General features: G+C 52.4%; 7 protein-coding genes across 7 annotated transcripts; 4 read left to right on the top strand and 3 right to left on the bottom strand.

Annotated features, from left to right (window-relative positions):
• Positions 1–1,042: 1,042 nt before the first annotated feature.
• UCRPA7_6393 (putative gtp binding protein) lies at positions 1,043–3,333 on the top strand (the record flags this gene model as incomplete). Its single annotated transcript, XM_007918931.1, has 4 exons — positions 1,043–1,700; positions 1,769–2,082; positions 2,132–2,282; positions 2,870–3,333. 4 exons carry the CDS (start codon positions 1,043–1,045, stop codon positions 3,331–3,333), a joined length of 1,587 nt encoding a protein of 528 aa, XP_007917122.1.
• A 753-nt stretch (positions 3,334–4,086) lies between these two features.
• UCRPA7_6392 (putative poly polymerase pla1 protein) lies at positions 4,087–6,262 on the top strand (the record flags this gene model as incomplete). Its single annotated transcript, XM_007918930.1, has 5 exons — positions 4,087–4,229; positions 4,289–5,658; positions 5,764–5,884; positions 5,938–6,049; positions 6,197–6,262. 5 exons carry the CDS (start codon positions 4,087–4,089, stop codon positions 6,260–6,262), a joined length of 1,812 nt encoding a protein of 603 aa, XP_007917121.1.
• A 695-nt stretch (positions 6,263–6,957) lies between these two features.
• Positions 6,958–8,450, bottom strand: UCRPA7_6391 (putative misato segment ii myosin-like domain-containing protein; the record flags this gene model as incomplete). Its single annotated transcript, XM_007918929.1, has 3 exons — positions 6,958–7,779; positions 7,841–8,282; positions 8,347–8,450. 3 exons carry the CDS (start codon positions 8,448–8,450, stop codon positions 6,958–6,960), a joined length of 1,368 nt encoding a protein of 455 aa, XP_007917120.1.
• A 538-nt stretch (positions 8,451–8,988) lies between these two features.
• Positions 8,989–9,692, top strand: UCRPA7_6390 (putative alkyl hydroperoxide reductase subunit c thiol specific antioxidant protein; the record flags this gene model as incomplete). The annotated part of the gene is made up of 2 exons (XM_007918928.1): positions 8,989–9,166; positions 9,268–9,692. The coding sequence occupies 2 exons, from the start codon at positions 8,989–8,991 to the stop codon at positions 9,690–9,692; spliced, it is 603 nt and encodes a 200-aa protein (XP_007917119.1).
• Positions 9,693–10,009: 317 nt separating this feature from the next.
• Positions 10,010–10,924, bottom strand: UCRPA7_6389 (putative class iii protein; the record flags this gene model as incomplete). Its single annotated transcript, XM_007918927.1, has 1 exon — positions 10,010–10,924. The coding sequence occupies one exon, from the start codon at positions 10,922–10,924 to the stop codon at positions 10,010–10,012; it is 915 nt and encodes a 304-aa protein (XP_007917118.1).
• Positions 10,925–14,650: 3,726 nt separating this feature from the next.
• Positions 14,651–15,597, top strand: UCRPA7_6388 (putative forkhead transcription factor fkh1 protein; the record flags this gene model as incomplete). The annotated part of the gene is made up of 3 exons (XM_007918926.1): positions 14,651–14,767; positions 14,832–15,459; positions 15,509–15,597. The coding sequence occupies 3 exons, from the start codon at positions 14,651–14,653 to the stop codon at positions 15,595–15,597; spliced, it is 834 nt and encodes a 277-aa protein (XP_007917117.1).
• Positions 15,598–17,366: 1,769 nt separating this feature from the next.
• Positions 17,367–21,379, bottom strand: UCRPA7_6387 (putative eukaryotic translation initiation factor 3 135 kda subunit protein; the record flags this gene model as incomplete). The annotated part of the gene is made up of 4 exons (XM_007918925.1): positions 17,367–20,987; positions 21,048–21,106; positions 21,191–21,280; positions 21,346–21,379. The coding sequence occupies 4 exons, from the start codon at positions 21,377–21,379 to the stop codon at positions 17,367–17,369; spliced, it is 3,804 nt and encodes a 1,267-aa protein (XP_007917116.1).
• Positions 21,380–22,690: the final 1,311 nt, after the last annotated feature.

Genomic DNA, 22,690 nt, shown 5'->3' with positions numbered 1-22,690 from the left:
CGCGAGACGCAGAAGCTGGCTGGTCTCGCCGGCTTCAAGCGCAAGAGCGACGACGGAGAGGATGCCAAGCGGAGCAGACGCAAAGGCCGGAGAGGAGATGTGGTCACGGCAGACGATGAGGAAGCAAGGATGAGGCGGCTGGAAGCCGAGAGAGAACGTTCGCGTTGGAGCTAGAAGCCCGATATCAGCATCCGAGGCATCGCTAGGACAGCTGGATCGTTCAAGACTAACAAGCCATCGTCAGACCTCGATTACTGAGGGCGATGCGCTTAAATAATATGACATTGTATGATGGCAAACTTGAGGCAAAGGTCTGTTGCTCTTTGACTAGATGCACATGGCATTTCATGGCTACGCTGTGGATGAGTCCTGATCATCAGCAGTCAAAGCTTTCCCTCACTTGGACCATGGTATATACCCACCCATAATAGCAGGATCAGAGTCACATACTACGACGTCACTCGAGGGGAAGTGTGTTATCGTTCATTGTATGCTACCGATAGATGCCGAGTCATAGAGAACACCAATAAATCCAGTGCTTCTCCGTTATATCAAACAAATTGAGAACAACCTAATGTATATGTGTCTGTTATTTCAGATCACTTACAAGCTGACCGCTGTTGTTGTCGACCTCGTCGTCTTGCTGATCGGTCCATAATGATCACATCTGGCGGCCTTGAACCCTGCAGAATATCAAGAATGGCCCTATAATAAGGCACCAAAGCTAGCCCATAGTGTGCATGTGGACAGAGAACCCACAGCTACTATGCAGTAAAGGGCCCCGGCTCTGGCGGGAGGAGCGGGGTCAAGTTGCTGTAGTTAGGAATGAGACAATCCGTCATCCACCTCACGGCCTCCACCACTATCAGCTTATCATTATCAGCGAGCGAGTCCGAGACGGACGGGCTGGCTGACTTACCTTTCCCCCCTTGACAACCTCCAACATCCATTCCATGTTGATAGTGACTTCCAAGCAGCGTCTTTTCATGATAACTATTTCTCCAACGGCTATACACAGCCCTTGCATGTAGGGTCCTTCATCATGCGACCCCTTCCCGGCGAAGACGTCCACCCTGGACGTCCCACCCCGCGCGTCTCTGATAACGACCTCCCCACTGCCTTCCAGCATCCCTCCGGTCCGCAGATGAGCTACTTTGTCGGCGACGAGTCCGCCATAGATGCTGCGATGGAGCAGTCGTCTTGCCACTCCCACCGTGCTCGTGAGGCCCGAAAACACCATGTCACCGACTCTACCGACTCCGGCGGGGGCTTATCGGGCCTCGGCCGTGCCCGCGATACGAGCGCCGCACCAAGCGGGAAGAGCCACATCGAGACAGACATGAGCTCCATAGGCTCTGTGTCTCCGAGGTACCAGCACGCAGGGGCTTCTACAATTGCTAGTCAGGCGGCAACTTCTCTACCCATGACACCGGTCATGCTCGGCGCCTCTGGCCCCGCCTCGGCGTTTAGTGAGAGCTCGTCACGGAGGAACTCCCTGTCCGGCTCGTTATCCGAGGAGCTTGGGAGTCAAGCTCTGAGCATCAATGAAGATCTAGAACCAGAGCCGTCGGCAAGCATGATGGACAGTGGTAGTGCTCCGCAGCTCATCATGCCGAGCATCAAGATGCCCAGTCGTCGGCCGTTCACGGAGGAAGGTAAGAGACTAGGGAGGCTCAAGGTGCTGATCGCTGGTGACTCTGGTAGGTATCCCGTCTGCTCTTTTGACATTGCTTCCTCGCTACCTTGCAGTAATACTTAAATTGTATAGGCATCGGCAAGACCTCCCTTGTGAAAGCTATCGTGCAATCATGCGAGCATATCGTCCACGTGGACCCGATCGCCCCTCAACAGATGTCACTTGTCCCTCGTTCAAACTCGCGCAAGAGTAGATCAAGGTCTTCCCGACCGGAGAACATCACAGCCCAGATAACCGAGATATATGCAAGCACAAAACCGTACCCCGAGTGGTGGTCGGACTTGGATGACTTCCGCGTTCTCGCCAGGAGGAAGAGCTTGGGCGATACCGTTTTAGACAGGAACATTTGCTTTGTTGATACCCCTGGATATGGACACGCTTCCTCTGTAAGTCTGCGCCAAGAACATTTCCCGAGTGTGTCACTGACAGTTGTAGTGCATGGAGGCCATCTCACCGGTTGTTCAATATGTTGAATCGCATTTCGAGCGAGTGTATTCCAATGCGTCAAGTGATGCGGAGATGCTAAACATGCTTGGTGGTGATGGAGGCTCGCAGGTGGACGTTGTCTTTTATATCATAAGGAACAGTATGCCATCCTCCGAAAGCTGTCCTAGATCACCGGTTAACATTGCTTTGTAGAGCTCAAGTCTGTCGATTTACAGTATCTGAAGCAACTGGCACCGTTGACGAACGTCATCCCTCTTCTGGCTCAGGCGGATACATTGTCTCCAGAGGGCTTATCTCAGACCAAAGCTCGAATCAACAGCGAACTTCAAAGCGCAGGTGTCCGGCCGTTCCAATTCGCTGGTGCTCCGGCAGACGCGTCCGGAGTTGCTGCTGCCTCGCCTCCCTATGCCATTTCCAGCGCGCCTGGATCTGATCACGATACCATGGATGCCAGCCTTCTAATGAGCCCAGACTATGTTCAACCACTGATCCCATCAGAACTGGGAACATTAGTAGCACAGGTGTTCTGCGAAAACGGGACGTCCTGGCTTAGGCATTCCGCAGCGAGGAAGTACCTGCAGTGGCGGATGTCGGACAACGCGTCCAGACCGCAAGCGCTATATCGGCCTTTGAGCACGCCCAACGCCATATCTACCTCATTAGTCACGACCTCACCGTTGACGCCGCCAATGGGAGCAACATCGTCCTACTCCTTAGCCCGAATAGCTGATCACACCCTGCGAGAGGAGCGGCTGGCCCAAGTCAGACTGGCCAACTGGGCTTCTGAGCTCCAACGCAGTCTAGCGAATGAGCGCTCTCGATATGAGCAACTTGCGCGTAGCGAGAGGGCCATCTGGCTGACGGAGAAGCTCAACGAGTGCGTTCAGGATGGAACACTGGTTGCAGTGGGCAAACGTAGCCCTAGCAACTCGCCTATGCGCGAGAAGATCAGGAGAAAGCTGGCAGGCGACCGCATGCACTCAAGCACGACGATGCGGCATCAAGATCCACTGGGCTTGCTTGAAGTCGCGGCAGAGCTGAAATCCAAGGGCTGGGTGGCCTTGGAGCTGCTAGGGAGCCTGAGCGTCCTTGGTGGGCTCGCATTTTGGATGGCCAAGCATTACTTCCACTTCCAAGCCTATGACTATGTCGTCGGAGAGTGGTACAGGTGGTGGTACGGAGATCGTTGAGTGTTGGGGCTCTGTCGAACTGTATACAGGCTCATGGGGCCCCATGGGTGTGGGTGGCGGCTAACATCCTTTGCATGCATCATTCTGAGTAGAGAAAATATCTTGCTCATGTAGTAGACGTGGCTATCGCTGGCGTTGAGGACGTTGCATTCTCCCATCTTGAACCTCACTCTGTCTCTCCATAGATACCACACAGAAATGAAGACCTCTCACTTTTCCCCAATAGGGACAGTACCTGCCTAGGTAGTTCAAGCCATCCTGGGATGTTCACTTGGTAGAAGTTAGTGCCTTTGCCTGCCGCGCCAGATGCTCTCTACCCCTGCTGTGGGGCGTGTGCAGGGCCTCCACAGTAACCCGGAAAAAATAGCCAGCCGCCCTGGCCGGCCATTGGTACAGCGTCCGCTGCTTAAGCACCACCCTTGTCTCAAGTGAAGCTCGTTGGCTTTCACCTGCAAAACATCCATCCGACAAACCACCAACTCCCCTACCCTTCGCCTTCCTACCTCCTTTGCATATCCTCCCTCCAAACGGAACAGCGCAGGACAAAGCAGGCGGCTGCGATACTTGTCAGCGTCTGCCACGTCCCTTGCGCGTATCGGATTCCTTCCTCTTTCATCTATTCTCTCACCTTCCTCTCGGCCCACGGTTTTGTCTGCTTTGACACGAAAGCTTTGGCTGGCTTCCTCGACTATTCTCTCACCCTGTGCCCAGTCGGCTTTCATCTCTGCGCTTACTCCGGCCACGCGATCGAGTATGGCGTCTGAGAAGCAGTATGGCACTACGCCTCCCATCTCCGTCACCCTCCCAACGGAAGGCGAGAAGCAATCTACAGAGTCTCTCTTCCGTGAGCTGAAAGCTCAAGGGACTTTCGAGCATGCTACTGAGACCCAGAAGAGGTACGCTCAACCCCTCCTCACACGCTATTCAACTCATACTAACAGTGAACCTGATAAAGAGAGAAGGTGCTAGCATCGATTCAAGCCATCGCAGATGTTTTCGTCAAGAAGGTCGCAAAGGAGAGGGAGCCGGAGAATGCCCTTCTGGCGAGGGATGCGCGAGGTCATGTCTTCACATATGGTAGCTACCGGCTAGGCGTCTACGGCCCCGGTTCCGATATCGACACACTCGTCGTTGCGCCGCGATATGTTACCCGCGAGGACTTCTTCAAACACTTCCCTGGCCTGCTGAAGGAGATGACGCCACCTGGATCTATCGAGGACTTGGCTGCGGTCACCGACGCATTCGTCCCCATCATCAAATTCGAGTACTCCGGTATCAGCATCGATTTGATCTTCTCCAGAATAGCTACCCTCAAGCAATTGCCCCCGAGAGACAAGTTCAACCTCCTCGACAACAACCTCCTACGAGGACTCGATGAAGCAGAACTACGTTCTTTGAACGGCACAAGAGTGACTGACGAAATCCTCGAGCTCGTTCCGGAGAAGACATCTTTTCGCTTGGCTCTGCGCGCCATCAAGCTCTGGGCACAGCGACGTGCTATATACGCCAACATCATGGGTTATCCAGGAGGAGTGGCATGGGCAATGCTTGTTGCAAGAATATCCCAACTCTACCCCAAGGCAACGGGCGCTGTCATTGTCAACAAGTTCTTCAACATCATGCGACGCTGGCCGTGGCCACAGCCGGTCCTCCTGAAGCACATCGAGGATGGCCCCTTACAAGTCCGCGTTTGGAATCCCAAGATCTACAAGGGAGATACTTTCCATCTAATGCCCATCATCACACCAGCATATCCATCCATGTGTGCCACATTCAATGTCACCAAGTCTGCCATGGCTGTCATTCAGAAAGAGCTCGACACATTTGCAGAAGTAACCGACCAGATCATGTTGGGTAAGAGACCCTGGAAAGATTTGTTCGTAAAGCATACCTTCTTCACCTCGGGTTTCAAGTACTACATCGCAGTGATATCAGCCAGCAAGACGAAAGAGGCACACAAGCTCTGGTCCGGTTTTGTCGAGTCAAAGATCCGACTCCTAGTCCAGGGCATAGAACGCCATCCTTCCATTGCGCTTGCGCGACCGTTCAACAAAGGCTATGAACGCACGCATCGCTGCAAGACCGGCGCCGAAGTCAACAAGGTCCAGGACGGTGATCTCTCTTTCGTACTGAAGGAAGCAGAAATTGTCGAACAGAAAGCTACGACCGAGGTCGCAGGCGTCGAAGTAGCTGGCACAGAAGTGAAGGCCGCAGACGGTAATGGAGAGGAGGCGGCAAAGCCTAACGGTACTGAAACAGAGACCAAGGAAGAGACAATCGACGTCTACACGACCACACATTACATCGGACTAGAGCTCTACGAAGGTAAGTCTATCCTTCCGTTTGTTATTTCTCAATACCCGTCTTAGTCCTCTTCTACTGCCACGTTTTCACAATCACACCATAACACCCGGGTCATTAACATCACAGGCGCCAAATCTCTCGATCTATCGTACCAAGTCAATGAGTTTAAGGATCTCTGTCACAACTGGGACAAGTATAAGGACGAGTTGAACGAACACTGCTCCCTCAGTATCCAACATGTCCGCAAGTGAGTTAGGCCACTCGTTTCTCTCTAGTACTGTGACTGATGAGAATTTACAGCATCAACCTGCCCGACGACGTATTCGAAGCTGGCGAAGTGAAGCCAACAAAACCGATCAAGAAGAAGGTCCCGGCCACCAACGGCGCGGCTAAGAAGCGCGGTGCCTCTGAAGTACGTGCAAATGGTTTGACTTCTGGCTGCGGCGTGAGATATAGATCCTCGTGGATCGTCGAGGAGCAATCAATTCCACTGACAATAGCCAATACCTTCCCTGATGAACCTACTGACAAGCATCTCTCTAGGACCACCCGACCACAGCGTCAGCGAAACGCCAACAAACATCAGCTGTTGCGGCTGGCTGAACACGGCCGCGAGCTGCGTTAAGCAGCTTGTTGTCTCTTTTGTCACTCATGACTTGATACGTTGGTTTCTTGCTGTCCCAGAGATGGTGAACGGCCTTGTGATTACTACTAACAGACAGGGATGAAATCCGGCTTTGAAGAGCCCTCCTCCCTTCAGACACCCCTAGTTGCCATTTCATGGCACGCGGCGGTTATACCCTTTGCAAAATGGAACACAAAAAAACTAGAAGGGCGTATTTGACCGCCTCTCACTACATTCAGATGCATTGCTCACAGCTTTTCCGGAGTTGTAGACAAATAAGACGAAACGGAAAATCATAGAGCACATGGAGTCAGGGGACCCAGGTTGTGTGGTATGGAAACTTCGATACCCTTCAGCAAATGATATTCATGAGCAGGCCGATCTGCTCGGATCATGAACAGAATCCGCGACAGTACCGCAGGATGAAAGCCAGGAACAGCCCAGGAGTGGCTCGCCTGGCTGTGTACTTAGAACAGTCGCATCAGCATAATAAAATCACATTCATGAGGCATAAGTGCCTCACCAAATATCATGATTGTTCTTCGTTGAATCATTGCTTTTGTGTCCCTGTGACCGTTGCCTTGTGAGGTATCTCATCTATCCTGCCCAAACAGCGTGAAAGGCACCCTTGCTCGGTCGTAGTCCAATCCGTCTTTCCTTGCTGCACAAACCTAGGCAGTAACTTGCCATTCCGTCTAGTCATCCTCACCTTCATCGCTGCCACTTGACCATCCCTCGTGATACTCGTCTGCCATTTCGGCAAGATCGTTGCTCAGGGTTTCTCGATCTTCGACACCAATGGACCGGACTACCGTTGAGCGTAAGAGTCTCAGGCGCTGCGACAAGGCTGTGTCAGTAGTCAGGGCTGTGCTAACGGATATTGGTCCCGCCAGGATCTCCCCATCGTCGCCCCTGAAAATCTTCGGGAAGCTGTCTGGTGTAGGGTAGCTTAGTTGAGAGCGGTATGTCCTGCTCAATGCCTCTCGATCATTCCGTCGACGGTGCGCCGCGTCTTCCCTGTCATCCCCGTCGTTCTCTTCCTCGTCTTCTTCGTCTGCCCTCTCTCCGCGCGTGGCCAGGACCTGGCTGAATATCTTCGGCACGTTGAATCCGTTTTGACGATGGCTGTCGGCCACATCGTCGGGAGGGCGGAAGTCGATATCCAGCCGCAGGCCGTCTGACGGTTCATCACCTACGTTCTCGCTGCGAGGAACCTGGTCGGATCGGGCTATGCTCATTTGCAGGTGGGCGACTGTCTGCTTGCCGTGCACATTCAGCAGATTCCCAATATTGCCTAGGCTATCCCTATTCGTCAAGTCTTTGAGTCGCGATGGCAGCGTGGCACTCTCTATGGCCGTTGATAGAAGGGCAGATGTATGCCACGCGGAGCTAGAGTCAAGTGCTAGGGAATGGGGAGATAAGTGCTGCGGTATTGCCAGCGGAACCAGTAGAGAAGCTTGCTTGTAGATCTCTGTCAGGCTCTTTGCCTTGTTCACAAGTCGTAGAAGCCGCTTTTCCTGTGCCATTATCAGCCACTGATCGCGCATGAGAGAAGGAGGTGCTCTTAGGTGTGCATACTCTATTCAGCCCTGGAAAGGCATCCTGCAGTCCCCACGTCCAGATGGTAGTCTTGCCGTATTCGTCCCTCAGGCGTTCTATATACCGCGAGGCAAACCCGCCCCAGGCGTCATCCACGGTGGTCATGATCTGGATGGCCTGCATTTGATCTGCCTCCTCCGCAAACGGCCTGATGTCTCGATCAAGAAGGTCGTTCTCCTTGTCGAGGGACGAGAAGAGGTCTTCGCCCGTGTCCCATCTCTCGAATGGCACGAGGCTGGAGTTGAGCTCATACTCATTGAGCTGCACAATGGAGCGCGGATGGAAGAAAACGCGGTTAAAATCAGACCAGTATCTTACGGTGCTGGTAGTCAGTTCCGGTGGCTCCAGACCGGCGTCGAGGCTCTGCTGGTATGCGCTGGCCTCGATGGGCTGTTGTCTTTGCACAACTGTTCTGCCATTCCTGGATCGGGCATCTGATGAGCGCTGATCCACCTCGACGATGGAATAAGGATGTTGGTACTAACCACAGGCCCTGTGGCGGACCGTCCTGCTGGACTTCGTACAGAGCATTGATCTGCCTCAACGAACCAAAGCCGCCCTTCAGGTCGTAAATGACGGTCCTTGGCATAAAAGTCTCGGTGCCATCAGCACCGATACCTGGTCTCCAGTGAACATCATGGTCAATAGAAGCCTCTTGGTCTTCGGAATAGGTAAAATATGACTCCTAATATACCGTTAGTAACCGACGACTGTGATTGATTGTACTGATCATGGATTCAACATTGTTCTGACCTGTGCATTCCAAAAATGGGTTGCTAGATAGTTACTTTGCTGGCCAAGCTGCAAAGTTATAATCTCATGCATGCTGTTTCTACTTAATCGATGCAATAGTCATCAAATCGTGAAGTGTTTGGAAGTCTTTGGGCTGCGGTCGTATTGAAAGGTTCATAATTATCTACCTCCCTCCTAGTAGTTAGTGTAAGCATTTCTTCGTAAAGTGGTTGCAGTAGCGCGTGGGTAGCTTTATCTTAGCGCTATCGCACTTACACTGGGACTGGGAAATACCTGGTGGGCAGGCTCCCAATGAATTATTATTTCTTGCCGCAAATCCACATGAGACGGCAACCACTCGGACCGGCGAAACCCACGGCTCTGGTCGATCCAACATGTCTCTAGACATAAAGAAAACGCTCCAACAGGAGTTCAACTCGTTCAAAACACCGCCAACCAAAGAGGTAGCTCCAGTGCCCCAGGTCGGCGCACAGGCTCCCGAGTCGCCACAGCTCATCCTACCCCGTGACAAGCCAAGCATTATCTTCTTCCTACGCCATTGTGGCTGCGCCTGTAAGCACCATATCCACCACCCCTCGCCCCTTGGCATCAGCCTTGGTTTCCTGTCACAATAAGCGCACTCTGCTCACACGGCAGCGTTTCCCCTCTGCCAGTCGCAGAGAAGGCCTTCCGGTCTCTGACCAAGTTCTCCTACAAGCACCCAGAGATCCACTGCGTGGCCGTCTCGCACTCGTCCCGCGAAGCCACGGACGCCTGGGTCGTGCAGGTGGGCGGCGAGTGGGAGGTCGACGTGGTCGTCGACGAGGGGCGGGATCTCTATGCGCAATGGGGGCTCGGCCTGTCCTCGTACTGGCACACGATGGGCCCCAAGGCCGTCTACTCGGCGTACCGCCTCGGCGTGGATGAGGGCGTCTGGAACAGGGCTACCGAGTCCGGCTCGAGATGGCAGACGGGCGGCGCTTTCGCCGTCGATGAGAATGGCATCGTCAAGTGGTCGCAGCCGGCCAGGAACGCGGACGACGTGCCTGATCTGAAGCAGATCTCGGAGGCCCTGCAGCCCCCAGCGCCGAGTTCGTAAAACCTCGAGCAGGGTTCAATAGGTTCTGTGGCTTTATTGTCATCTGCGGCGTCATGGGCTTGCTTTGGTCTACTATGGTATCGGCATTTTCATAGCACTCGAGTATCTCACGTGTCACTGCACAGTTTGCTGTTGTTAACTGGAAATCTTAACGAGAATGTTCATTAATGATAACTTTTGATGCCCAAATGCTAGAATGCAATATGTGAGGGCAGGGTCTCTTCATTCTTTTGCTGATGAGCAATGCACGACCATGAATGAAAGGGAAAATCATATAGACCAAGGTATACATCTGCGGAATCCTCAAGCCCGACTTCTCAGGTATCTTCAAATGTCGCGTTGACGGCTGAGACCAATCGATCCACTATAACCATAATGAGCTTTGAAGTCACATTGTAAGCAGGCATGATCATGACATGGTCTCCTCGCCGATTGCCTGCACAGCCTTGACCATGATAGATCATCATCGGGTTCTTTGCATTCATCGCCTCAACATGGACCCTACGCGCGATCTCCATGCTTGGATCGAAGGGTTCCTTGGTGAGTCGGTCTCGAACAAACTCTATCCCCCAGAATAGACCCCGGCCCCTGATATCACCCACATGCGGATGTGCTCCAAGACGCTGCTTGAGGAGTTTCTCAAGGTAGCGGCCTTGGACCTGGACGTTCGCGAGAAGTTGACCCCTTTGGATCAGCTCCTGCACTTTGAGGGCAGCAGCAGACACCGATGCATGGTTTTGAAACGTGTGGCCATGAGTGAAAGTGGCTCCGGCACGCCACATTTCTTGCACGACCTTCTCACTGACAAGGACGGCCGACGCAGGCTGATAACCACCAGCGAGGCCCTTCCCGATGGTCTGGATGTCAGGGACAACGCCTTCCTGCTCCCAGGCATGGAGGGTTCCAGTCCTTCCCATACCGCACATGACCTCATCAAGGATCAATAGAGCACCATTTTTATCGCAGACCTCTCGCATGGCCCGGAAATAGCCTGGAGGGCTTGGCACACAGCCCATAGCAGCGCCAACCAGAGGTTCGGCAATGAAAGCTGCAACAGTTCCTGGCCCAGCGTCCTTGAAAGCTCGATCGAGCTCCTCGGCTTTTCTCGTGACATAATCTGCATCTGATTCTCCAGCCAGCTTCTGGCGATATGGATTGCAAGCAGATACCCGGTAGACATTGGGCAGGAGGATATCTTCGAAAGGGGCGCGTCTTGTGAGGTGACCGGACATGGACAAGGAGCCAATGGTGGTGCCGTGATAAGATTCCTCCCTAGCGATGAAGTTTACTCGCTGAGGCTCGCCTTTCCACACGAAATACTCTCGAGAAAGCTTGATTGCAGCTTCAATTGCTTCAGATCCTGGGGGTGTTAGCACATAAAGAGTAAAGCCTGGTAACTTGTTGTGTTGTCATACCAGACGACGTCAGGTAAGCCACCGGTAGCTTCCCACCAGTGCTTTGCTCCAGCCATTTCCACAACTTGAGGGTTGGAAGGTTGTCAAAGAATGCCCAAGGGACATATGTGAGTGTCAAGGACTGGCAAAATATAGCCCATAGAACTTTTCTGTTGCCGTGGCCTATGGAGGCAACACCCGCTCCGCCACAAGCATCGAGGATCTTTCGGCTGTCTTCTAAGTTGAAATAATGGCCTCTGCTTCTTGTAGCAATGGGATGACTGACTCTCATGCCTTGCTTAAGACTCAACCCTGACTCGGATTCGGTCAAGGCGCCAAGGTCAATTTTGGAGATATTATCTTCAGGCGAGTAGATATATGATAGCGATCGCCCCGACACTTGTAGAGAACGAGCCATTTCCACGCTTTCAGAAAATGCTTAAAGTATCTCGGTGAAGTGTTAGAAGTTGCCAATGTCTGAGATTAGAGAAACTTGGCTTGAAGGGAGAACAGAGAGAAGTGAAAGTTTGGTTGATACTCGATCTGAGCTGGCTGGTCTGCCGCCGAAGTAGGATGGCTTTATAGACCGCCAGCTCGTACTCAGCCTTTTGCTCTGACCGAGTTATCACCGCATTGAGCTTAAGAAGAACCAACAGCATCTGCCATCACCCACCTTGCATGTTGCCCGGTGGGATGGACGAATAAGGGATATCTTTCCAACAACCACGGTCTCTGTGCCTCGATTCCGACGGCAAGCACTAGTATCAGGGCTGTAGACCAGAGAGAAGAAGACAAGAACCAGCCATTGGTGTTTGTATGGGTCACAATTGCGGGTAGTCGGAATGGAAGCTTGCATCTAGCGGAAGGGGATTAGGGAGGATTGAGCGATCTTCACCGATAGGGTAACCTCAGTGAACGCTTCGATTCTCTCAAACAGATAACACAAATGGAGCCTAGCCAACCTGATCACTTGCGCTGGCTTATCGAGAACGTAGATCTGACTCAGCTCATCAGTCGACTTTGGGGAGGCTCACGGTCGTATGCGCAGAAGTATCGGAACTAGATCTAAAGCCAACCAGCAATCACGTTTTCGGTCCAGTGACTCTCGGGTAGATCTCTATCCCTACACTCGAGACCCCTCGTTGTTAGCTTGAAAGGCGGTAAAAAGGGCGTGTGTGAATAGTGAAGACTTTTCACCGGACATCTGCAGATGACCACAAGTGACCGCCGAGCCAGTCTAGGATTTCAAGTTGTGACTGAGACACAGCCACGCGGCCGGACTCGACTGGAGACAAGTTATGAATGAGAGTGGTGGCGACGGAGCTACCAGACTGTCGGTATCGAAACCACACTCAAAAGAAGCTCTGATCACCATGATTTTGACGTGAATGGATTAAATAAGAACATCTAAATGCGAACAATGGCCATCTGACTCTGCAGTGTAACAACTGCACAGAATTATTGATGTATAGGAACCGTGTGAAATAGGCGCCGTGTCTCTGATGTGCAACAGGACGCATGGAAAGCTCTGTCAACATGCATTCTAACCAAATAAGGTTCCTTGCCATGAAGGAGGGATGCGCGGATCGTCGGCGTGGCAGCTGCAGGGCAGGGTAGCTGACGTCGGGCTCATGACATGCCCGGGTGGCGTGTCCTTCGTCTCGTAGGAGATGATGAGACTCGACATGCTCGGATGATGTCCTACCCTCTTGGGCAGTGTCCCTTCCGCTGACTTGCTTGCCTCAGAGCACACGCCACGGCACGGCTAGCTGTCTCATGCCGACTCCAACCGGGCCGAGTTAAGCAGTGAGCCGAGATGGCATCTGCACACAACCGCGCTGTCAAGCTGTCCATTAGAGTCAAGCAAGGCAAAGCACACCGAGACACGGAGGCTGAAGCCCTGCATATCGAATCAATGACCACTCGATCAGTGGCTACCTGCATCAGGACTTTTTCGATACAGCCATCTGCAGGGAAGCAAGAGTTACATGAACCTCGCGACTCCTTCTGGATTTCGGCTTAGACATACCCGTGTCCTGTAACCTTGCTCGGAACAAATTACGACACACCATAAGTGTGCATCCGTTCCTCACAGAAGCAGAAACGTGTCGAATGGTGTGGGAGGACGAGAACGCCCAGCAAGTAAGGCAGCCCTGGACGCATCAATTGGGCGTTAGAAACTGCGGAAGTCATAGTAGTTGGCAGAAATGAAGATCGATCCTGCACAAGAACTTATGATCATGCGCCTCCCTGCAGTATCCGCAGCTTAAGCAGGTTCAGTCGGTCAACCGAGCCAACAAAAGTATTTTGTGCGCCAACCGTTGGCACAAGAGAAGACGCCCTTTTCATGACGATTCCCAGTGTCGGTTGAGGTCTTGGGAAGACGCTTCCTTGTGCCAGGACAATCAACATTAGTTCGTCAAGAGCATCATTGCCTTGTCAACAAAGTAGTTACTACTTTTGAAGCCTGGTGGAGCTATTGTAGTAAGCAGCATCCTTGATGATCGACTATGTGCTATGATGCCTATTGTTAGGCATCGTTGTCCTCGGTAGACCAATGTCTATTGTTCTGGCGGAGTATCGATGAAAACTGTCACTGTGGGAAATCATCCAGGATAACCTGGGAAACGAAATTGCTAGTTTTGTCCCTTCAGGAGGGCCTGCGGGAACTAACAACCTTGCATTCCTGTCAGTCTCAAGGTCCTCTTAGCATATGAATTGGTCAGTCTTTAGCAATCAAAAAGTTGAGAGGCATCAGAGACGTGAGATTGACAACGACAAATCTCAGAAATGATATCAAGGGAAGAACAACATTCTTTTCTCAGGTGAGAGCTGTCGGATATGGCATCATGTGCTATATCATGTGCCAGAGTTTCTGAAGTGAAGATTAGCGGGGTCGAATGGCGTGCATACCAAGGCATGCTTTGGTAGGTAAGGTTTGTTCCTTCCCTGGTTGAAGGGATCCCGGCCAGTCAGTGCCCAAAGAGTCGAAGAGCATTGTTGAATACTTCTAAGTATCTTTTAAGTAACATTGTTAGTGAATCGTGTGCAAAGCTACTTGAATCGACTTGGTGCTGATAGCGTCTTTCTTGTTCGTGCACAGACCATTCAACCCACTCAATTCCCACCAAACACGTTACAGGGAAAGATAGAGGCTGGAGGCGACGCGAATTTAGCAATCGCGATCGAGTTTGCATGTCATCAATTAAACAATCCACCAGCACCCTGACAAAAGAAGACAATCAGCTCTCCTCGAATATTCTCCAGAGCGCAGGCGTGGGCAGATCTTCATCACCAACTGATCGTCGTTCAGAATCACGTCCTCCCACCGGCCATTCTTGTATGTCCCACACTAGCTGAGGTACATTCTTGAGGGTGCACCTTACCTTGCCGCATCCGTCATCTGTCACGACTGGTCAGGTCTCGTGTAAAATCCATTTACCTGGCTTCAAGGCTTGCCAGCAAGGTTTCCTCTCAACCACCACACACGCAGTCCAAAATCCCTCCAATTCAACACTGAAAACATCATACCATCTACTTTAGATGCAGTAATCAATCTTGACGATGCCGACTCCGATCAAACGCTCCCAGCGGCCTCGTCGAGACTCGGCGCGCAAAGAGCTTGTCTCCGAGCGCCCGGACGATTCGTCTCCCTCAAGACCTGCAAAGCGCAGAAAGAAGGTAAGGACCCAACATATCGTGTCGCTAAGGCATGACTTGAAGTACTGACTGCGCATTTCGCTAGGCCGAAGACTCACCGACGGATATCGTCGAGGAGGAGGGCTCGAGCCTTGTTGCCGACGAGTCTACCATTAATCTCAATGATTACGATCAAGTCGTCTCTCGAGTCGCGCAACATCTACTTGCACCGCGCGACCAAACCATCCAAGCGAGCAAGGATCACTCTAATGCGATACATGAAACAAACAAAGCTGGTGTCCAGGCCTATGCCAAAATCGCGGCTCAGGATTGGACATTCTATGTGACGAAGCTTGCCGTCAACATTGGTCGTTCCTCAGACCCTCCTCCGCAGCATCCGGAGGGGTATGATCCAGAGTCGGATGAGGAGCATATCCACATTGATCTCGGGCCCAGCAAGATGATTTCACGTCAGCATGCCATTATCTACTTCAACTCGAACCAAGAAAAATGGTTTCTACAGGTCAAAGGGCGCAACGGCGTCAAGGTTGATGGCAACATCATGAAGTCGGGACAGAGCGGCCCGTTGGCGAGCGGAGAAGTTATCGAGATTGGTGGCATTGAGATGATGTTTGTGCTGCCTTCGGACCTCAGCCCTCTGCACATCCATCACACCTATCTTCAGCGCGCTGGTCTCTCCAAGGATGACTTTCCTAGTTCAGCCCAAAAACACCGTGGGGGTGCTCGCCCGACGTCTTCTGGCGACATTTCTTCATCCCAAAGCGGTCCCCAATCTCGACTTTCGCGCGGCCAGCAAGCAATTGCGCCCGCTCCTCCAGACTACAAGCGACCTGGTACTCCACCTTCCGTGAAGAGCCGTGCCCAAGCCGCCCAGAACAAGTCGCCTCAGGCACGAACGGCTGGGACAATGCTTATGCATACTAGCGACGTTGATCTCAGTCTTGACGAAAACCAAAACATCAAGCCGCAGTATAGCTACGCGCAAATGATAACGCAGGCTATTATGAATACGCCTGACGGGAAATTGAACTTGAATGGCATCTACAATTTCATAATGAACAACTACTCCTATTACAGACATCAACAGGCTGCTGGTTGGCAGAATTCGATTCGTCACAATCTGTCTCTTAACAAGGCTTTCGAGAAGGTGGCAAGGTCGACAGACGAACCAGGAAAAGGTATGAAGTGGCAGATTGTCCCTGAAGTACGAGACGATATGGTTCGCAATGCATATAAAGGAGGCCGCGGTGGTCATCGTGGATCATCAAATCCGTCTTCGCCAAACCAGCTGAATTACATCACTCAAGGCCCGAAAGACATGGCCGCCAAAGAACCAGGATCATCTCGCAAGCGCAAAGTATCCCCATCAGGATCACCGCAGCCTCGTTCGTCCTTGAGAAACGCACACATGACGCCAGACCGTAGTTCTCGGCGCCTCGAGTCAGAAGACACAACTCTCGCCGCCGACGGGAGCCCTCTGCCTCGGGTTCGAAAGAATGCTGCTGCTAGTTCTGCCAGTTTGTCAGAGACAGTGCCCCGGTCTCCTACCTTAACTTCCTCATATTTGCAAGAGGAAGGAGCCTCTTTTGTGACACCAGCTCCGTTAAGAGTTCACCCGAAGCTTGCACCACCAAGCACAGCTCAGCGACCCAGTCAACACATGCCCACAAGCTCGCCTGCCCCATTTTGGAAGTATGCCGAGATTGGTAGTACTCCATTGAAGCCAGCCCAGTTTGACTTGAGCCCTTCGAGGACCATAGGTGGCATGCCACAGAGCAGTAGCCCCCCGCCAGATCACAGCAAATCACCTGTAGCTAGTCCGTCTCGCGGTGCCAAGAAAGAACCCGAGGAACCGGCCAAAGTTGAAGAAGTCGAGGAGGATGGCGGCTTTGATCTCACCAAGTAAGTTCCACTCGTACATGCCTCGTACATCAAGAAGCGTACAGCTAACCAATTTCAGGGGTTTCCAAAGTATCGGAGCCTACCACGCCCCAGTCAGCAAGGGATTTTCTGTCGCGACTGCGATGAATGGAGGGCCTACGAATGGGAACTCATCGTAGCTCTTGGTTTTGCTCAGTCTGAGTTGATAGCCACCCTGATGCCGGCAACCAGGTTTGCTTCACGATATCTTGTCTAGTGTATCACTTTCAGCAGTACCGTATTCAAATATCCTTGCACAGAGTAATAGTGACAGCTCAGCTTTCTTAGCTAAATGAGACGAATAAACTGAATGGCCAAACGCCTTGAAGGAATCTTCAAAGAATATTTTGGATATTGCTTTTGTATACGCAAATGAAGTTGTTCATGGGGAGTGAAGATTTATTTGATCAACTATAAGACGAACGGAGTGGCATCGTCAGTCCGGAAAAGCTCGCTCCATATATATGCCAACCCAATGCGTGGCGCCATAGCAGAGTTCTTTTGTGTGCCAACCCCCCTGATACTGTACAGAACAAGTGGTTATACAAATAGTAAGCTATTAAACAAAACGCCAAACCATGACTGATGATGCACAAAGCCACGACGGGCTTGATGGAGATCCTTGGATAAGCCCCATTATTACTGTAATACAGGTGAGTGGTTGGGTGGGTAGAGTGGTGTGGGTGGGTGATGGACTGCCTTATGCGGTGGTGCTGACTGGTCCGTTGCGACGGCTCTTGGGATTCTTGCTCCTCGGCCCCTTCTTTGCAGCCTTGCTCTGCTTGTCGGTGCCCTCAATGAACTTGATTAGCTCATCGATGCTACGTGCGTCCATAGACGGCTTCTTCTCGAACTCGGACTTTAGCGCCTTGTCCGTAACCTGTGCTGTGGTGGTGGTGGAGCTGCCAAGGGGTGAGTTCCTCGGCGTGAAGCGGATGCCGGCACGCAGACGTCTGGCCTGGACATCCTTGGCGTGCTTCGCGATGGAGACGGCGTTCTGCGTCAGCTGCTCGAGCCAGCTCTCCGCCTCCTTGGTGTTCTTGTCCTCGGGACCCAGCTCGGACAGGAAGATGTTGTACGACTCGCGCATGCGGTTCACCGCGCCCTTGGAGTCCTGGTCCAGGGCGAGCGCCTGCGCAAGCTGGAAGAGCAGCGTGGCAGAGTTGACAGACTGCTTGCCAAACACCTTTTCACAGATGCGCAGCGACTCCTCGAACCACCGGCGAGACTCGTGGTAAGCCTTCAGATGTTGCAGCATGACCGCGGCGTTGTTGATGGTGGTGATGGTGTCGGGATGATCAGGCCCGTAGATGATCTTCCACAGGTTGAGAGCATGCTTGGCATACTCGAGCGCGGTCTTACTGTCGCCTAGCTGGTGCAGGAAAAGGCTCAAGTTGAGATAGTCAAGCAAAGTCTCCTGGGAATCGACGCCGACTGTTCTCTCGGAGACGATGATGGCCTTGCGTGCAAGCTCTACGGCAGCCTCTTTCTCCTCTAGTTGGTAGTACAACATAGAAAGCGAGTGGTAGACTCTAGCAACCTCCGGGTGAAGGATGCCATAAATCTGTTCATGAAGTGACAGAGACTCCAAAAGAAGTTCCTGGCCCAGCTTCTTCTGGTTTTGCGCAATAGAGATCTTGCCAGCTTCAAGAGCCTCCTCGGCAAGAGCACTGCGGGGAGACGAATCCTTGACAATAGGAACGACATTGACAATGTCATCAGGAGTAAAGGTATGAGGTACACTTGCTGAAGAGGCAATGGAAGCTGGTGAAGCATCACGAGCCTTCTTGTTCTTCTTCTTCTTGCTACCCTCGCCATTCGCTTGGCCGTTTGCAGCAGGAGCATCAGTGAGCGCGGGCTTAGCATCAGCAGCGGCTTCGGATGAGTCCGCTGTGAAGGCAAAGCTCTTCGCCTGGACCTGGATACCTAGCTTCAAGCACACCTCTCGCAGCACTTGCAGGTGGCTCAGCTGGTTGTGCCATCCAGGCTCCAGCGTGTATCTGAACCTCCGAGCAGTCTCAATTTCGATTGCCTCACGCAAGGTTTCAGGTGTCACGTTCTCAAAAGCTAGGTCTGCATCATCATACAGAGCCCGTATCGACTGGTCAATATCGGCTGTAGGCTTGGAGTTGAGTCCAGATCCCAAGAAGCAGTTGAGCAGATGGGCAATGCAGGCTGATGTCAAAGGTAGGGCTAGGTATCGCAGATACTTCGCAGCCACGTGCTTGAATGATCTTACAACCATCTCACGCACGCAGACTTCCCGAAGGCACTCCAGACGAGGTCCTTCGCTCAGTGAAGCGACCTTGCCCATATAGCGCAGGTTGATGCCACGCTTATGCAGCAATTTGCTGAGCGACCTGCCGTCCATGGGAAAGCTGATATCAGATTCCTTCAGGTCGTTGAGCAGCTCCGGAATAGCCACATCACGCAGGAAGTCGCAGGCAGCACGAACATCCTTCTCGTCCGAAGACATTTCCTCTTTTTCGGCCTCACTCTGCGGGACCTGTCCACTGAAAACATCAGGGTTGAGCGCGTATTTGAAGTTTGACACATCAATCCGCTCGTCCTCTGCCTCATTCTTCTCGGCAGTCTGTTCATCGCCTTCTGGCTTCTCTTCTATCGCCTTAGCATCCTTCTTAGATTCGGCACGCTTGGCAAGCTCAGCATTGACCCAGTCCCTCATCTTGTTCCTGACAAAGAGCTCAACTAGTTCCGGCCGCAGGACTGTCATCCGATGGGGGTATTCTGAACCAGTGGCCGTCTCGCCCTGAACGCCATGCTCTTCGAGCCAAGCAATGTCCAGAGGGGTGATGCGATACAAATCCAGCACGTATTTCCTGCCATCAGTACCAAGCAATCCCTTGGTCTCCACGCTGGATTCAAGGTCGAATCGCTTGCCGTCCTTGTCCCAGACAGCATGCTTCTTGACCTTTAGCGCTTGAGACAGCTTCTCGAAGACAGAGGTGAATTTGTCGTTGGCCGCGACAACATCCTTACCATCCACTGCGCCATAATCGATCTGGTTCTCGCCTGGGTCTCGCTGCTTGAAGATACCTGGCACAATGCTCTGACCCACAATACGCTTGCCGAGATAATCCACAACAACAGTCCCGGGGGTATACAAGCCGTCAATATCAAGCTGATTTACCAGCTTCACACCGCTCACATCCTTGCCAGTAGCCACTCGGGCAGCCTCATCACCACCCTCAGAGGTGAACGTGCCAACACCGTCAGCTCCAAACGAGAAGAATACGTTGTTGTACACGAATATTTGTGCATCTCTCTCCTCAGTGGGATTCAATGGCGCGACTTCTCCTCGAGCAACAAGTACTGCTCCCCTTGCCGCCGCATCATTGTAGTCAGCATAGAGCTTCGATAGGAGGCGCTCCCTGAAGACTCTGTCTTGCACGCCATCCTTTGGTAGCTCTTTCGCCGATTGAAACTCCTCATTCCAATCTCTCAATGTATCCGTGTTCTCAACGCCAGCAATCAGGAAAGACTCCTGCGTTCTTGTGATATCTGGAATATGAGAGCACAGGGGAGAGGACGAAGAAGGTATGAGCCAGGGTGCCGCTGGGATAGCATTCGTGATCTGGAAGGTCGCCAAGGGTTCCTTGCGGTTGTTGAACTCCTGGAGCTGTGCGAACGAGCCGGCAAAAGATGGCGAAATCTCCTCGATCAAGCTCAATAGCGAGTGAGCTGCATGGCCCTTAGGTGCGGGTCGCGGGAATGGGTCAAACTTCGCATTGGATGATTTGTTCACGAAGAAGCCTCCGACATGGGCGGTTATCTGATGTTGCTCACCCTCGTTCGTCGTGACGATCAGGTAGAGCAGATGGCCCTTCTGTCGCAGATGGGCTGGCGGAGGATTCCAAGGCGACAAGGAAATGGCCTTCACAGTTTTCGGCGCCGGGTCGCTCTCTTCCGGCAGCAATGTGGAGACAGCTGGACTGGCGGCGAAGTCATACTCTGTAATGGGGGCAGGACTGGCCTTGTCCGCTACGTCGCCAGCTTCCGCAGCGACTTTGTCAAAAAGACTAAGACCAGGCAGTATGCCTTGAATCGTGTCGGTGCGGTCTCCAGCGGCACCAATGAGTTCCCTCACCCTAACGAGGTGGATTCTTGCCTCCTTCTCCGTGTACGGATCCTCCACCAGCTGAATCTCAGATTCATGGCCGATGCCATTGATATCGGAAATCTGGACGAAGTCGTTGATTCGTTCGCCCTTATGCTCCAAGTGGAAACAAGAGTATTGTAATGCCGCAGGGAGCTCGATTATGGACTGTCGAACCTCGTGGACTTGCTCGTGTGGGGCCACCTATACTTCAAGTCTCAGCACTTGAACCACAAACACCTAGAGGACTGCTGAGGCACTGACCATGATTTGGACCTTATTAGAAGAATGCGGAAGCGCAATGTAGAGGCTGAACATGGCATCTGTATTCGATTAGTCCAGACGTTCGTCTAGCACCGGCGAAATCCCAAGAATCCAAGTGACCAGGGAAAGGAGCAGGATCATACCTTCAGGAGCTTGTTCAGCGCCGTCCTCGGCCAGAGGAGCGTCGTTTGAAGCATCTGTCTGCTTCGGAGGGTCTTCGGGGGCTGCGGCGCCTACTTCACGCTTTGATCAGCATCGTCCTTGCTTGTTTCCACATCACACCCTCCGGGCATCATACCAGCGGCAGCAGAGCCATTTGTTGCTGCAGCCATTGTGATTAATGGATGGGGATTGGCTATATATCAGAGGTTGCAAAAATCCGAACGATGCGCCCCGTCCGAAGTGTTGCCGTATCTATTTAAATCAAGCGCAGACAGCTGTCGAAGCAATGACGAATTTTGAGGTCAAGCACGTCGAGACACCAGAGGCCGAGAGATGCGAGATGAGTGTATTGTACAGAGGAATTAAAAGGATCGACAGCCCCCAATTAGCCCAGAGAGGGAGGATTAAGGTATAGACGATTCGAGGAATTCGCGAAGGGCTCTAGTAAGGCATAGAGAAGGGAACGAAAGCATGAGGGCAGTGTAGGTTGCAGAAGAAGAACACCGGGGACTGTCTTTACGTCGATGATTTTTTTTCCTGCAAATGGGCCAAAGAAAATAACGAGAGTCCCGGTCTAACGGGAAACTCCCGGCAGCTCGGAGAAGGACTAGTTCCAAACCCATGGATACCTCACGCCATGAGCCGGCCTGGGTAGCGCTACCGCTAATTAGTATGCAGAGGTACCTGTCGAGTAGTTCAACGTAAAGTACCTCGAGCTCTGTGTACTCGAGCTCCTAGGGGCTTGAAGGCACTGGAGGGGACGCTGTTCACCAGTAGGACGCGCGAAAAAAACCCGCAAAGGTGCCCCGAGGACCCAAAAGGTGCGGTAATCCTCGCCCATTCTATGGAGCAGCTGGCAACGCGCCAATCGAGTTCCGGGTGTCACGCCCCAGAAAATCTTTAGTGCTAATGTGCCGGTCCTTGCCGCGCTCTTTTGCCTGCCAGAAGCCCTGCTGGGACTGCAATGTGAGCTAAAATTATTTACTTCCCTTCCAAAACGGGTAAGCACGTAAACACATTGGCTGCCCCGGTGCCGACTGCCATCTACAATCTATCCATCACTCACCCTCGAAGGGCAGATTGGATCATCGGGCATCATGCGGTGTTAGCTACCTCAGTGCATAGCATCAACCTTGAGCATTTCCTACCGCTTAACACACCAATCATCTTCAAGTAAATCTGGCATACTTTTTACCCTCCATCCTAGCAGTATCTCTGCTGCGTTGACCAAGCATCTTAACAAGCATCAAAGGGCTTTTGCATCGCTCTGCTATACATCTCGAAAGCATCTTATCCGATGTCCAGCATTGATATATATAGCTCTAGCAGTGGATATGGACACCTCACCTGGCGCTCCCTCGACATGGCGATCTCGGCAGCCTCTGAACTCGACTCAGCCAGCCCTGGAACACTCGCAAACATGGACTGCGAGTAGATGCCGTCGCTTGCTACGGCCACTATTTTCTCATGTTGCTGCATTG

The sequence above is a fragment of the Phaeoacremonium minimum genome (assembly GCF_000392275.1).
Source record: "Phaeoacremonium minimum UCRPA7 unplaced genomic scaffold PA7_03_scaffold_468, whole genome shotgun sequence".
Lineage (NCBI taxonomy): Eukaryota > Fungi > Ascomycota > Sordariomycetes > Togniniales > Togniniaceae > Phaeoacremonium > Phaeoacremonium minimum.
Note: the sequence above shows the minus strand (reverse complement) of the source record. Positions and strands in the feature narration are given on the sequence as shown.